The sequence below is a fragment of the Arachis hypogaea genome, chromosome 5, assembly GCF_003086295.3.
Source record: "Arachis hypogaea cultivar Tifrunner chromosome 5, arahy.Tifrunner.gnm2.J5K5, whole genome shotgun sequence".
Taxonomy (NCBI): Eukaryota; Viridiplantae; Streptophyta; class Magnoliopsida; order Fabales; family Fabaceae; genus Arachis; species Arachis hypogaea.
The window spans coordinates 25,604,076-25,621,092 of NC_092040.1; the positions used below are offsets into that span (position 1 = coordinate 25,604,076).

The 17,017-nt window shown below is 31.1% G+C and overlaps 1 protein-coding gene across 2 annotated transcripts; it reads right to left on the reverse strand.

Annotated features, from left to right (window-relative positions):
• Positions 1–1,985: 1,985 nt before the first annotated feature.
• LOC112800999 (5-formyltetrahydrofolate cyclo-ligase, mitochondrial) lies at positions 1,986–6,360 on the reverse strand. Of its 2 annotated transcripts, XM_025843483.3 has the most exons (8): positions 6,016–6,360; positions 5,352–5,492; positions 4,619–4,789; positions 3,717–3,758; positions 3,584–3,629; positions 2,680–2,750; positions 2,486–2,565; positions 1,986–2,381 (listed from the first exon to the last, which is right to left on the reverse strand). In XM_025843483.3, exons 1-8 carry the CDS (start codon positions 6,275–6,277, stop codon positions 2,367–2,369), a joined length of 828 nt encoding a protein of 275 aa, XP_025699268.1. In that variant the 5' UTR covers positions 6,278–6,360; the 3' UTR covers positions 1,986–2,366. The 2 variants fall into 2 exon arrangements, with proteins under 2 accessions (XP_025699268.1, XP_025699267.1); XM_025843482.3 differs by having other exon boundaries at positions 2,222–2,565.
• Positions 6,361–17,017: the final 10,657 nt, after the last annotated feature.

Below are 17,017 nucleotides of genomic sequence, written 5' to 3' on the forward strand. Positions count from 1 at the left end.
CGACGGGGATGTCGACTGCGAACTCGGTGTAGCAGAGGGTGGAGAGGAGGGCGGAGAAGCCAGAGATGGCGTAGTTGAGAACGATGGCGGGACTGGCGTCGGTGCGGGCCTCCTGGCCGGTGATTACGAAGATTCAGGAGCCGACGACGGAGCCGAAAGCGAGCCAGGTGAGGTCCCAGGCGGTGAGGCAGCAGCGCATGGGATTCTCGCTAGCATGAGGGAGGACGTTGAGCTCGTTGTTGTCAGAGGAGCGGCTGAGGTGGGCGGTGGTGGCGGTTCCTCCATTCCAGCATAGCAGTTGACCGAAGATGGAAGAGAGAGGTCGTTTACGTGGGCGTTGGGGATGGCGGAGGTGGGCGGTTGTGGCGGTTCCTCCATTCTGGCATGGCGGAGGTGGGAGGTGGTGGCGGTTCCTCCATTCCGGCATGGCGAGGGTGGGCAGTCGTGGCGGTTCCTCCATTCTGGCATGGCGACTCCATTCCGACGTAGCAGTTGAGTGAAGACGGAAGAGGGAGGTCGTTTACCCCTGACCATTTGAGATGTCCACGTTTGCCAGCTCAGCGTGCCACCTACATTTGGGGTGTCCACGTTTACCAGCTAAGCGTGCCAACTCAGCGTTTTCCGATCGTAGTTACCGGAGATCCACCCATGGAGACCACCTTGTGTCATGGAGGTATGGGACAGGGATCGAAGTGGATCAATGGTTGCTTTGTCATTGTGCAAAATAGTCAGGCCGGATTGGTAGTTTACTCATATATCTATTGTCAATTTGTCATGGTCTAAAGCATAGTTATTAAAATTAGACCGGACCGACCGATTCGACCAAAAAACTGATAAATCAAACCTAACACCGGTCCAGTCCAAACCTCGAACCGCTTAAGACACATAACCAATCAAATTCGATATGAACTGGTGAAAACCTGACTGAACCAAACCGCTCGGGTCGCAGTTGAAGAAAAGCGTATGACACACTAGCATTGTGAAAGAACACCATACTCCATATGCTTTCCAGTGCTGCCAAGTGTCAAGCTCACAAGATTCAAGCTCCCTCGTTCAAAGATGCAAGGAGGATGGTTGTACCACCAAGCTGGCACATTTCTTACTAATATATATACAAATTATAATACATATACCAATTTTTTATTTTATTTATATTCAATTTATTTTAATTTTAAAGTCATTCTTTTTTAAATTAATTATATTTTATTTAACTATAAATTTTATTAAATATATACAAATTAAAAAGATAAACAAAAAAAATTATTAATCACAATTTATTTTTTCTTTTCATGATTATATAATATCTATTAATATTATTTTTTTAATAAATACTTGTAGTATATAATAATAGGTAAAGACTCACATGTAGTTATCTTCATATGAAGTTGATAGTTGAAAACTCATTTTTAAATCAATTATATTTTATTTAACTATAAATTTTATTAAATATATACAAATTAAAAAGAAAAACAAAAAAAATTTATTAATCACAATTTATTTTTCTTTTCATGATTATATGATATCTATTAATTTTATTTTTTCAATAAATACTTGTAGTATAGTATATAATAATAGGTAAAAAAACTCACATGCAGTTGTCTTCATATGAAGTTGATAGTAAAAAACCCTTAGATAATATTTAGTCAAACTTGTCAAATCATCTAACGGTTCTTAAATATCAACTTCACATAAAAACAATTGTAGATGAGTTTTCACCTATACTAATATAATAATAAAATAAATATAAACTAATTAATAAAATATTAAAATTTGAAAATGATAATTATTTTTACAAAAATAAAATAAAATATTTATAATAAAAAATAATTAAATTTTATATAATTATTTAATTATACCAGGTTAACCGATTCGACCAGAGACCCACTGGTTGAACCAATAACCCAGTGACCCAGTAACCTGATCAGTTCGATCACCGGTTCGGTTTTGATAACTATGGTCTAAACTTTTAATATGCTACATCATAATTCATTTTAATATAAATCACTTAATTGCAATTCGATGCCTTTACAAATCTAATATAGTTTAAGGCTTAGTCAGGGCTAAGCTTGAGGCTCCAGTGTTAGAAAAGAAGCAGCTCAAGTGTGGATAAAATGCATTCAAGTTATCTAGTTTACAGAATCGAATTTGCCATCCAAATCAAACTATATTGCATTATAAAACTTTGTCAAATCTTCAAAACGTCTAAAGAAGATGCAAGATGTGTTCCCATTGGCAGTAATTATTGCTTCAAAACAGCCCGAGACTGTAAAGATCCAATGAAGCTTCTGATAGCATGTTCATTTTGGACCACAATCAGGATTCCAGGCAAATGAGTAAGAATGTATTCTCCCGCCTATTAAATCATTTTAACTGCTAGCCAACTGATTCACAAGATAAAAAAAAGAATTAAAAAGAAAGAAACTGCTCATCAGTGACAATACTTGAATGCTACTGAGCTGATGGGTATGAAGCCAGAAGCTGTTACAAGAGCATCAACAGGAACATCGTAGGGAGTGGTAGGTATTCGCTCATTCTCTATTATTTGTACAGAGTATGACAGTGCAACTGCAATAGATTGGAAAACATTGAAAATGAGGTAAATCAAGCGAAAATAATGTGAGAAGGTTCTGAAGTTGGTACATTTCCTTTAGACAGGAAGGCTTTCAAAGTAACTTTTACCAAGTAGAGGCTGCTTCCAATTCTTCTTCTTAATGAGCTCTTGGTAATTTTTGAGGAACATATCATAGTAACTGCAAAAAAAATTAAACAAACCTTAAAGCCATTAGTAAAAATAGACACAAACCAATGGGGAGAACTACAGCAGCATATTGTATACATTTTCCCGATATATAAGGAGCATGCAGATTGCCTAGTTGTGGAGCGCTCAGTTCAGTTCAATTTGTTTATCTTGTTATAGATTATTTTTAAAAGAGAAAAACTATAAATCAATTAAGTTCCGAGGTGGGGCGGGAAGTGTGCAGGGCAGGTATATATACCCACGGGTTTGGGTATGGGGCAAAACTAATGGGGCAGGAAATGGAGCAATGCCTGGGTGTTCAGGACAGATATGGCTACTTAAATACCCGTCCCGTCCTATACTATTTCCATCCCTAACCCCAACTACTCGTATGAGCAAATAGCATTGTGCAAAGCATAGTTGTATGAGGGGGGAACATGCTGCTATGGATACAAAGATGATGAAAATCTCTGAAATAGGAAGAACAAACATTTTTGTCTTTTACTCATTTAGGAATGCCTTTGTATAGGTGCAAGGAATGGTGAAAGTAGGTCTCCTTTGGAATATTATGCACTGTTAACGCTGCAAGATAGTAATCTGATGAAAAGAATAAGGATGTCTTCTTCAAAGTTTGCTTCATTCTCTCCCCCATCATCTTAAATTCTTAATTATGTTCATTTCCTTGATCATTTTAATCTTGTCAAGTTTGTTTTCTAGTATGGTCTCTCATTATGTATGGAAGAAATCCAGAAGATACACAGCCCCAAGCTGTTCATTCTAAAATGGAACATCATTTAACAAAACATGTAAACACAAGAAACAATTGATAACAATCTCAGAACTTACCCACCACTACGGCCCAGACGTCCTCCAAATTTGTCAAATGCAAGGCCTGCCAAGATGAGAAATATAGTGCAATGCTAAATCTGGATCATACCGCAGGTAATTAGCTGGTATCAGAAAGTGTCCAGAGAAATACCTGGTACGATGAACAAATCAACTGGATCAGTTGCTTGCATAACTGCCACAAGTAATATTCATGGAGATAACACGTTACTTTCTACTAAAGAGAATTAAGAGAAGCAAATTAGAAAGAGAAACATGAAGGAAACTGAAAATTATAAGACACGGGGAAAAGCTGATGAAAGCATGTATTTACATGTACGAAAGATCAATATACAAACAAAGTTATAGTCAAATAGAGGAAGAGGAAAAATAGAAAGAGATGACTTCAAAAATAAAAAGCTATTGTCCAACATAGCTAAGGTTGCTACATTCACAAGTTATGGTTTTCCCAACATATCTTAGTTCGTTTTTGCCATAAACAATTGAAATGGCCATCACAAAAGCAATATTCATGTTTGTGTCTCTGATTCTCAGGCAAAAATAAACTAAATTGCTTGCCAGGAAAGAATATCAATACTCACGTAATGCATTGTCACCCTTATTGAAGCCCAAAAGAATTACTAGAAACACTATTAAAAAATGTGTCTTACGAGAGAGAGAGAGAGAGAGAGAGAGAGAGAGAGAGAGGAGAGAGAGAGAGAGAGAGAGAGAGAGAGAGAGAGAGAGAGAGAGAGAGAGAGAGAGAGAGAGAGAGAGAGAGAGAGAGAGAGAGAGAGAGAGAGAGGCATTATTACAGTGAAAAAAAAAAGAAAGACATGGGTACAATCTTGTCAGTGTCCTATATCAAGTGACCTATATCCTCCTTGGTCAAGGGACTTTATCAATATAAACACTTCATTAAAAAAATGATATTGCCAAGGCCAACATCTCTGATTAGATTACAGCAAGACTATGTCCTTTCAAACTAATAGAGATTTGATAAAGATAGAAAAATACATTAAAGGAAACAAAAAAGAAAATATTAAAAGGCCATACCATCTTCACGTGGATTCCCACTGGAATCGACCAAAGTTGGCTCCAAAATTTTCATTGAGCTCAGAACCAGATCATCATAACTTGATACCTTAAGCATCTTCATGTTGCTATTTTTGTCCTCTACACGTGGTAAATAAAGCCTTTTCTTCATCTGTACATGACCCTGATCCTCTTCAGTTGAAAATGAGATGTAAGAATCTACAATATTTTATAGTGCATACATGGCATGTGGCAGCCAAGAATGAGAACAGAAAAAGCTTTGAGCAGCAGCACGATGTCAGTTGGAATTCTACGTAAACATCTGTTATGTAAATTATTTGCATGCATATATTTCACGAGTATGCAAGTTTTTACACAATACTTATTGATGTTAAAGGTCTATTAATCATTTAGTTTTATTCACTATCTGATCGAAATTTACATATCTTGATAAAAAAAAGATGCTAAACCACAATAGCAAAAGAACAAGAGAAAAAAGGAAAGGCAAAGAGATAATGATTTCAAATTATTCAAAGTACAATTTTACAAAAATTTTGTATCTCACTCTCATATATATGTTAGTACTGTACTTTTACGGTTGTACCTATGCAACTAGTTCATAACCCAATCCACCTCATTGGCCAAAAAAAGAAGAAAAACCTCTTTCAGAACATAAATATAAGGTTGAGGAAATAGATTATAAAAAATACATAACATCACAATCACAAACAGAAAAATATAACACAAAGCACACCTGTTTTATAGTTAGATAAGATATTTGACACAATTCTTGACGTATCCACTTCTCGTAAAGCATCACAACTTATATAAGCACATATATTGCTACTATTCTTGAACCATGGAGCTTCTAAAACAACCCTCTGAATGGCATCATCTGAGGAAAAAAGAAAGACAATTTACAGCCATGCATTCATACCAGAAGCAACATGTATTCACAAAGAATAGAGTTGTCAGAAACCAATGTGCTTCAAAGATAATCATCAAGATTGTCATGTTTATAATACTCTCTACCCTATACAATACCCAATAGATACAGCCATTGTAAAGCAACTAAATTCTTTACCATATAGAGAACATTTGTTTCTTTTATTCAAGATGCAAAATCAGAATGAAATAATTAAAAAGCATGTGATTGTCATGTCTGCCCATTCATGGATTAATAATACTGTCTAAATTATGGTTACCTCCCTAAGGTTAAGTACATTACCCTATTTATAACACAATTTATATATAGAGTAATAGGACAAGTAGGTCTCTCAATTACCCTAATAAACATCATGAGCTCATAATTATATACAGAATTGGCAGAGGACATCCTTCAAGACTTGAACCATTTAATTTCCCAAGCATATTGAAAAATAAATATAAAAAAGGAAAAAGGAAAATGGAAAATGGACCTTGTTGGGACTTGAGGACGGGATCCATGTTTTTGAGGCTTGTGCGTACTTTGGATCGAAGAGAATGCTTCTGCTGGAAAAGGTGATGGAGCTGAGGGTCGAAGCTGGTGTTCATGGAGCGGGCAGAGGTAGAGGTAGAGGGAGGGCGCAGATTAGCAGAGGAAGAGGAAGGTGATGCTACGGTGCGCAGGTGGTTGATGAAAACAAGCTTTGCGGCGTGCACCATGATATCTACGTTGCCACTTGTTCGGAATCGGAGCATATGTGTCTCTGGCTCTCTGCTCTTCTTTTCTTTCTTCTCTCACTAAAATAATCCACTTCGGCACCCTCTGCGCTCCCTCACAATTCCAACTGCCACTTTTAAAAAATCTATTATATCTATTTTTTATTATATATTATTAACTAGTATTTTTAATATAAATATTTTAAAGTTATATTGGCTTTATCTTAAGTGAGGTTTGCTATACATACAAATTTTTTGGCATACAAGTCTATATAGGTCAATCTAAATCCAACAAAAACAATTCTCAATTTAAAGAGCGTGTAAACATGTGCTTTCTCAACTTTTAATAGCGCGAAATAAGAAACGGTTCTTCTTCAACGTTTTGTACTCTACGTTCTTCCTCCTGTTCCTTTTCCTCCTTCTTCTTCTTCTTCTTCTTTGCATTTCTCTTCATTTTTTTCGCATTCCTTCTTTTTCTTTTTCTTAGCGTTTTCATTCTCATCGTGGTTTTTTTTAGGTTAAATTACACAATTAGTCCCTACACTTTTAGTGAAATTGCAAATTGGTCCCTATAATTTAAAAGTTTGTAATTGAGTCCCTACCGTTCAAACACCGTTTGATTTAACGAAATATTCCTCAGCATATTCGCTATTTTAGACATGTTAGTTGCACGTGTTTAGCAGTAAGGATTAATTTACAATTTTAGTAAAAGTGTAGGGACCAACACTATAATTTAACTATTTGAAAATGACCAAAAAATTCCTAACCCACCCCACCCCACCCCACCCCAGTCCTCTCATTCAGTAACTCTCCGCCCTCTCCACTCTCCACACTCGATCACTCCTCAATCCACAACAGCGCCGGAAACTCCTCTTCCCACCTTCCACAGAGCCATCATCCTCTCAACTCCTGACGTTGCTGGACAGAACCCTCGCAACGGCCCTTCCTCGCCGCTTTTTCCCTTCCCGGCGCGATCCTTTCTTTCTCTTCCCCCCCTTCGTCGTCGTCCTCCACACACAGTAACCGCCACTCTTCCACTCCTTGTCTCTCCACGCATGAGGAGCTGTCGTCATCCTCCATGCGCAGCAGCCGTCGTGTCCACGTAGTCCCTGTTTTTGCTATCTGGGCCCGCCTGTCGTCCTCCCTGCACTATTTGTCTGCGTCTAGAATGGAGCCCTAGGTGTTGGTTCTTGATTTTTTTCCGAACTTTTTTTCCTTCTGATTTCTAATTGGTACTGATTTTCAAATTCTGATTATGATGATTTTCAATTTGTTATGATGATTGGTTTTGATCTATTTTTGTTCTGAGCCAATGTGAACAAGGACAATAATTATCATTGGGAGAGATCGAAGATTGAGTTAAGACCAACGATTTGATCAAATCGAAGAACTTCACTTTGTGTGAATCAAGTATAGTGGTGTTTTGCTTGTTTATTTTCTGATGGCTTCCTTTTATTCTTTATTTAGTACTCTTAGAAATTAGATTTGCTTTGATAAAAGAAGCTCAATTAATTGTCTGTAACTAATTAAAATGAGATCCATGCTAATGAGTGATCCTAATTGAAGAGGAATTGAATTCGCAAAGAGGAAGAGAGAGGAAGAAAAAGGGAGCTGCTGTGGTGGTTGATGCCATGGCCATGACTACAGTGAAGAAGGGAGGGGAAGAGGGGAAGAGAAAGGATAATGGAAGAAAAGGAAAAAGAAGAAGTGGGCATTATGGTAAATGTGTATTTTTTTTACAGTAAACATTATTGAGGACCTAATTACAAATTTTAATTTTTTTCGGGACTCAATTATAAGCTTTTAAACTATAGGGACCAGTTTTCAATTTCACTGAAAGTGTAGGGACTAACTGTGTAATTTAACCTTTTTTATTGTTGTTATTGTTGCTGCATTTTTTTCTCCTCCTCTTTATATTGATTTTGCAATATTATGTATTTTTTTCTTTATTTGATTTTTTCTCCCAAGAAGAATTATAGGAAAACGAAATAAAAAGATGAGGAAGAAGAAGCAGTAGAAAATAAGAAGGAGGAAAAGGAAGAGTTTTAAATTATGCAGAACTTATCAGAATAAAAATACACCCAAATATCTTCGTGTTACACCCAAATTTGCTGCAAATACAGAAAAATATTTCTTCTAATGCTGTATTTTTTTCTTCTTCTTTTCCCTATTCCTTTCTTTCTTTTAGTTAAATGAATATAAGTTCATCCTCTTTCAAGTAATTTTGTAGCATTATGTGTTTCTTCTTCTTCTTTGTTTGATTTTTTTGTTTTTATTCTTGTTAAGAGAGTAAAACAAGAAGAAACTTGAGAAGATAAAATAAAAAAAAAAGATGAATAAGAAAAAGAAGAAGAAGAAGAAGAAGGTGATGATGATAAAAAAAGAAGCAATAGAAGATGAGGAGGAGGAAGAGGAAGAGTTTTGAATTACGCAGAACTTATCAGAATAAAAATACACCCAAAATTCTTAAAATACATCCAAATATTTTCGTGTTACACCCAAATATTTTCATGTTACATCGAAATTTGCTACAAATACAAAAAAATATTTCTTCTAATGCTATATTTTTTTCTTCTGAATTGAATCACACCTCAACCACTTGATTGATTCAAAACAATAAAAAGAGGAGAAGAAATTCCAATGAAAAAAGAAGGAGGAAGATGAGGAGGAGGAAGAGGTGGTGTTGATGACGACGATAGCGAAGAAGAAGAAGAAGAACATGCAATAACGGCATGAAGCGCGTGAGTATAAATGACTTGTAAAAACTGGTATGGGAAAAATGCTGTATGTGGAGAATAATTCATCTTAATATTATAGATTGTAAAACAAAATATTTATAGTATCAAACAACTCTTACAAAAAGGTCGTAAAAGACAAAAATTTCGTTGACTAAAAAATACCATAGTTTCTGTTTATAAAATAATTAAATAATAAATTTTTTTAGTTATTATTTTTATATGAAGGAGTTTAATTTTTTATTAATAATTAATTTTAATATTTATTATCTAAAACTTAAAAAATTTAACATATATACTTTTATATTTGATTAGGTATTAAGTCTGTTTTACAAAAAAATAATTTTTATACTTATTATTTAAAAATAATATTTTTCTCTATATATAAAAATATAATTAGATATTAGTATAAAAAATTATATTGTTAATTATAAAATTAATTCAAAATTAATTTTTTTAAAATAATTAAATCATAATACTAATTGTTAATCACAAAATTAGAATTTTCTTCAAGTTATATGTAATAAATATTTGAAGTAAACAAAAATATATATTAAAAAGATGAGTAGTGAAAATTAAAAACTAAATAAAAAAACTAAAATAATATGTATATAATAATAATATACTTTTTTATGTGAATAATATTATAGGATTATTTTTAATTATATTTAATTATAAATTTAATGTATTTTTTTATAATTTTATAAATTTATTTGAATTATATTATTTTATTGATTTTATTTTTATAGAATAGAAAGGTAGAGAGAAAAAAAATGAGAGAGAAAAGAGAGAGAAAGATAAAGAAAAAAGAAGAAGATGGAGAGAGAGAGTTTATTAATTTTGTAGAAAAAATTCTATTTTAATTGTAATAAAAGAATATCTCGTGATGCATTTTTATTTGTTAAATTAATAATAAAAATATAAATTATAAGTTATATATATAATAGGAGAGGTAGATGACGAGGGAAGAGAGGAAGATAAGAGGATGGAGGAAATGAGTTTATTAATCTTAGAGAAAAATATTTTATCCCAATTTTAATGAGAAATGTGTTATGTGACATGTTTTGGTTGTTAAATTAGGAATATAATATATCTGTATTTTAATTATAATTTTAATTATAATTATAATTACAGAATGTCATATTGCATATTTTGATTGTCAAATTTGTAATTAGTCATTGATAATGATATATAAGAGAGATAGAATGGGTAGAAAAACAAGAAAGATCGATAAAGAAAGAGAAAGGAGAATAGAACTCTTTAATTTTATAAAGAAAAATTTTATTTTAATTACAATGAGAGAATGACATGTGGCACAGTAATAGATAATAGATAGATAATAGATAATAGATTAGTCATTGATAATGATATATAAGAGAGATTAAGTGGTTGAAGGAATGAGAGATAGAAAAGGAGAAAGTTTTTTTAATTTTGGAGGGAAAGATTTAATTTTAATTGCAATTAGAGAGTCACATCTAACATATTTTGGTTATAAAATTAGTAAGATATAATAAATAATAGATAATAAATTAGTCATTGATAATGATATATAAAAAATTTTTTAAAAAATTTAATGTATATATTTTAAAATATATTAAATTTTAATTTTTAAAAATTATTTGATTATTAGCTGATTGAAATTAATAGTACCAAATATCTATATATTACTAGCGTGATAACCCGTGCAATGCACGTGATTCACGAAATTTAAACCTTTTTAAAAGAAAAATACTAAGAATATAACTAAAATGTATTCTATAAAAATAGATATGTTGTATTAAATTTGAATAATTACAAAATTATCATTGCACTAAAATAAAAAAAAATAGAATACAACAATTATTCAATATATCAATAAATGGTATAACATATTTTCAAAGATAATAAAAGATAATAAAATATTCAAACAATTGTTAGACACTAAAAAAATAGAAAAAAGAAGTCCAACAGAGATGTAGTTTACTATTACACATTATCTTAAAAACACATAACGTCAAGATACCTACTGATAGCAAAACAAAATATATACAACATATATAAATTTGTTCATTAAACAAAAAATAAAATATGTCCAAGACAATTTAACATATAATTCAAAATATCCATCAAATAGAGTTATACATAGGAGGCCTAACGTCGCTGAATCGATAGCTCTATGTGGCGGTTAGCTATCGAACCGAGTTTCAAGGTAATGATATCACCCTCCTTTAAATTGTATACTCTACAACATTCATTCCACCCGACCCCAAATTTCCATTCTTCACCTCTTTCTCCACTTTTTAGTAAGTGAAAAAAGAACACATTCTTCTCTACATTGGAATTTGGACCGATGATCGTCCAAATCGAACGATCTCCAGATAGTTTAAGATACGCAGCAAATTTTGAAGTCAAATACTGCAACAAATAATTCATAGTTAACATAAACATAATATTTTCATACACAATAAATAACAGATTTAGGAAGAACATCCAATAAGCTTGCAAGGAAAAAAATCACTCTTTTGAAATGAAGTTACCAATCTAAATTGACTCAGATCCGAAGCCGTGATGATCTTTTCATAAGAAACCTCTAGAGCGTATCTAATTCAAGATAATTTAAATAGATGTTAACAACTTCTCTTTGATAATTTTGTACTAACTTCATTTTCTAATAGATATTAAAAACTTATCTTTAATAATTTTATACTAACCAAAATAGAATTATGTGGTATTTATCATGCACTTATAAAAAAAAGTTATAAATTTTACAATAATTGTAATCAAATTTTTTAATATTACATATGAAATAAAATGTAAAAACTTTTAATTTTAAAATTTATTTTAATAAACTTGGAATATATATTTAGAATTAGAAATTACAGTTTTTGCAATTTCTATTCATAATAAGCTAATCATCAACTTATTTGGACAAGTTAAATATATGCTTCATATAATTTAAACAAAATTATCTATGATAATATCGAAATACATGCTACATAAACAAAAATATCACATGTAATAATAATTGGTCAAATAAAATTATTAACATAGATAATCAACAAAACACAAAATGACTAATTTGTGATTTTAAAATACTGAAAGACACTTTATCCTTTCTTAGTTTTTAAACCATAGTATTTTTTTAATTAAAAGAAAGCCTGTAGTAATTAACAGCTTTAGATTTTTTCATCACCAAGTTTCTAAAATGCAGAGATATTAGTTTTAGTTAAAATCCTTAGGGTGGTTATAAGTGAAAGCTAAAAATAATTAAACTTTGAAGTAAGACTAATTGATGGACTTAGACTCAACTAACACTAAACTAACATGTGACTTTTTAAGGAGCTAAAACACAACCACGTCATCTATCATGTTGAGCAATTTCAGACAAAAATAATTTCTCAATTCTTCCATTACTATCGATTTCAAGTCACTATATGATACTTTCTTGTCATCTTCAATCAAGAAACGTATGGAGTTATGACACCCCTTAGAAATGGCACTAAACCCTATATTTGAAGTCATCAACACCAATACATTTTTAAATGAAATTCGCCGATCCTGTCGGATCCAATTTCACAAACAATAAATATAAAAATGAGGACACCAGTAGCTTGTTTACTTGGAGAAGATGCAGAAAACAAAGAAATGAGAGATTCATGTAAAAATGTTTAGTAAATTAAGGTTCATAGCAACATTCACAAACCTGAGAATCAGTAAGCTAGTAATCCTATCAACTTGCTCATTGTATGCCGCTCCATTTATTCACTCATATCTAACCAAATTATGACTGCCTCCCAAAAATATAATCAAACAATTTCAAGTGATGAAATAGTAACACAGGTCCATAAAACAATAACTGCAGACCAATGAAAAATAATAATAAAGATGCATAGTATAAGGAGAAAATGAAATGAAAAGCTCTCCTACGATAAATAACATTTTAGATAAAATAAATCATTCACATAAAATAAGGAAAAAATAAATAAAGAAATAACCAAGACGAAAAACAAAACAAAATAACATTAAATAGAAAAGAAACCCAGCAAAACAAATGTATCAATGAAACCAAATTTTTTTAAGCAGCACGTAAGAGATGATTAGAAGTAAACATGTACTTTCACTTATCATCAAAAAATAAATATTATAAACCACATAAAAGAGAACAAATTCAACATAATTTATATAAAACAATCATCTCACTAGAAAAAATTTAACTTATCATCGTAGTATTTGATTTGATTCTCATAACACAGTGTTCATTCTTCAGAAACCAAAGACCACAAAAAAGAATCAAAACAAAAGGTTCCAATTAATCTTTTCACATAGAATAATAGATAAGAAGTCCTTTTTTATAGGGTCTAATATCTTTCAATCAATAACTCTATGTGCTGAGTCTGTAGGAAGGCCAACTCTTCAGGATAATGTTATCCCTTCTATTTAACTTGTATAGTTTATAGCATTCTTTTCATTTAACCTTGAACTTCCATTCTCTATTTCTTCCTCCAGTTTTTAGTAAGTGGAAAAAGAATATATTCTTGTCTATGCTAAAAGGTGGACCAGTGATTTTTCAAACCAAACCATATCCAGACGGTTTAAGATATGCGGCAAAATAATAGGATAGATATTGCAATAAATGATTCATAGTTAGTTTCTAGAGAGAGTTTGGCTATATAATCAATAAGATATACACAACCAATATTTCACAAATTTGTTAAAAAAAACTTTTTTTAAAATTAACTTTCCAATCTAGATGCATTCAAGTCCAAACGTATCATGGCCTTCTTATAATAAGTATATAGAGTGTATTTGAATTGATTTTGAATTTTCTATTGAACCAAAAAATTAGGAAAAGAAATATTATTGCCAATGAATGATCAACGTAAGGACTACATGTATTTAAATTTTCAATTTCAACCATGATCGGAAATTTCTTTTTGATAATATATGCATACAAAATATTGAAACTAACAATAATAATAAAAGATTCATATATTTTAGAGAGTAAGTAATATCAGCCGCTAATACTTAATTTCTATTTCCTGTTTCGACTTTTTTTTTCAATTCTCTTAGATTGTCACTATCTACAATAGTAAAAGTACTTTTGTTGCTCAATTTTTAATCAAAGGTAAAAGATTTATTTACTTTATCATTACTCAAAATACATAAGTATCATTTCTTAACTTCTCATAATTTGCAGAAACTTTTTCAACTAGGACGAAGTTTATACTCATTCTTTCTATTCTTACTTTTCGAAATATTTAATTTGATGATCACTTCTTAAAATTGACTATAGAAATCCTGCCTCATAATATATTGTATCTTGTTCAACTTCATAAATTATGCGACAACAAATACAATTTAAAAATATAAACAACACAGTTCAAAAGATAAACATGAATAAGAATCATAACCAATATAATTTATCTATATAAAAAAAAATTTCTCGATTTATTGTGTTAAAATAGTTTATTTGTCGGATAAAATTTTTCTTTAACAAAAATGTAAGTCGTCATTTTTCAATGTTAATAGAGGTTTATCAAAAAGAAAGGCCCGAATGCATAAAAAGATGAAGAACTTAAGGATTTAAAAAAACTACTATTTTGACCTTTGATATTTGAACCAACTCTTCAAACTGTCCAAAAACATAGTTTGAAAAAGAATCTGTTACAAATTGATACATTTAAAAAAAATTGCAAAAACGCAAAATATAAGTTAAATTAACACACTTTTTCACTCTTTTAGTTGTTGTAACCTCTTGTCCCATCAACTGACCTTAGGATAGTTATGTACCGTTCAAAAAAGTAAATATCTATAGCTTTAGCATCATCTTCTTAAATATTTGCATTAAACAAAATATACGCTAGATATAATTGACTACAGCTATAAACAAAATATATTGATTGATTAGTGAAATCATTGAAAAATATTGGATGTTGCATTAAAATATAGTTTAATTACTCTGTTGGTCCCTATAGTTTCGCGAAAATTTCAATTAGATCCCTATACTTTTTTTCCTTTTAATTGAGTCCTTGCACCAAAATTTTTTTTAATTGGGTTCCTACACTTTTTTTTCTTTTATTTAGGTTCTTATACTAATTCTTTTTTTTAGTTGGGTCCCTATAAAATTAAGCCAATTACTACTAAGAAGGACTTAATTGAAAAAAAAAATTAGTGCAGGAACTCAATTAAAAAGAAAAAAAGTATAGAGATCTAATTGAAAATTTCACAAAACTATAAGGATCAACAGAGTAATTAAACCTTAAAATATATCGATTGTTATACTCAGAGGGATTGATCATTTTCATAACAATGAAGGTAACTTTAATATGAAATAAAAGTATAAAAGGGGAACACTCCATTGAAAGAAAGAAATTAATTCCACCAAGCTGGCATCACAATAGCAAAATTAAAAATATGAAATGACAACTATTTCATATACAACTTAAAAAATGTGACTACATTAATACATACACTATTAGTGTCATGCATCAGATACATGTACGTATTCAGCTTTTTTTTTCAAAAAATGCTTACATAAAACAAAAAGGACTGAAAGCTAAAATGTAACAAAGTAGTTAAGAACTGAAAGGAGCCCTAACAACAGAACAACTAAAGAACTGAAAGCTAGTCATTAAACCCTCTTACACTAGATTAACAAATTTCTTAAACTACAACTCGAGGTGTTGCGAGCCTTTCGATTAAAACCCTATAATATTCTTCAAAATTCAGTTTAATAGTTGAATATTTAATATTATTGTCAAACAGTTAAAAAATTTTAGGAACTATTTTTCACATATTCTCAATGAGTAAATAAATGTTACAATGGATCACTCTACAGAATGCCGCTTGATAAGTAAATGAAAAGAAATTTTCCAACATCATCTCTATTATACTCAAATATCATTTGGGTAAGGTCATTGGGTCCAAATAAAAAGAACTCAGCTTCATCAGTAATCTACACAAATGGATAATAAAATTAGCCAGTTTAAATAAATAATTAAGAGTATGAAAGAGTATAAATTTTTAGCTCATATATACATTTGTTAACTGGGTTCTAATTAACGCATGGGAGGCACTCCCCTTTGAAGTGACCCATTACTGCACTCCACTCATACGATTCCTAGTTAAAAAGTCTGAATTGTTAGAAACAATTAATGATTCAGAGGGTGGGAGGATCAAATCCTTTACAATGAGAGAAGCTATAAGGTATTCATACCTGAGGGACTCACATTTTATAATACGCTTGTGTGCTATACTTGGATTCGGTGTTTGGTGAAACATAGTTCTTAAGCAATTACTCTTAAGACCGCCTGCTTTGTGCCTCCCGAATCTTAGTACTCTTTTGAGGGTAGCTCAGAATACTTTCTTTGATCAAATTTGTAGCGTTCACCCTTATGTTACCCGCCCATGTGACTATCTATTAGACAAAAGAATATAAAATTGATTATAAGCTATACATCTTATTCAATATTATAAATCAATACTTGAAATGAGTTAAAATCCACCAAAACTCAAGTGAATTACATACATCTTACTCAAACTACACCAGCCCATCAAATATAAAGTCTAAGAAAATTCATAAAAATATAAACTTTTTTCAATTAATAGATACTAGAAAACAAATATTAATATTCTGTAGTAGACATAAAATTTTTATAGTAATAAGCTAAATTCCAAGCCAATTTACAAATGAAGCAGAATTTTTTTCGTAGAAAATTCACTTAAACCAAATCATAACATGGAACATCTACTAAATATGCATAAGAGCCTTTTCCTTTCAAATTCAGCTCCAACCAGCAAATATCCATGTCTTATTGACTCAATGCCTTGAGACTTTTCTCTTGTTCTAGTCTATCTTTTGAGGAGAAAGAAAAAATGAATATTAAAGAAAAAGAAAAAAATTTCTCAAAAAAATTCATCTTTGAACTTTCATGATAAAAGACTAAATAAACAACTATCAAATACACAAAAATCTTAATAAAATAGAAAATGTTATTATATATTAATATGAAATTACTATGATACGTAATTAAGATTATCTACATATCATCTGAAAGATGCACAA

Excerpts from the sequence above, each read along its gene's own strand:
- LOC112800999 (XM_025843482.3), bottom strand. The coding sequence starts at position 6,277 with ATGCTCCGATTCCGAACAAGTGGCAACGTAGATATCATGGTGCACGCC. Across the intron at positions 3,630-3,716 it reads TGATTTGTTCATCGTACCAG|GCCTTGCATTTGACAAATTT; the intron begins GTATTTCTCTGG and ends TCATCTTGGCAG. Across the intron at positions 2,566-2,679 it reads TTGGAAGCAGCCTCTACTTG|TTGCACTGTCATACTCTGTA; the intron begins GTAAAAGTTACT and ends AATCTATTGCAG.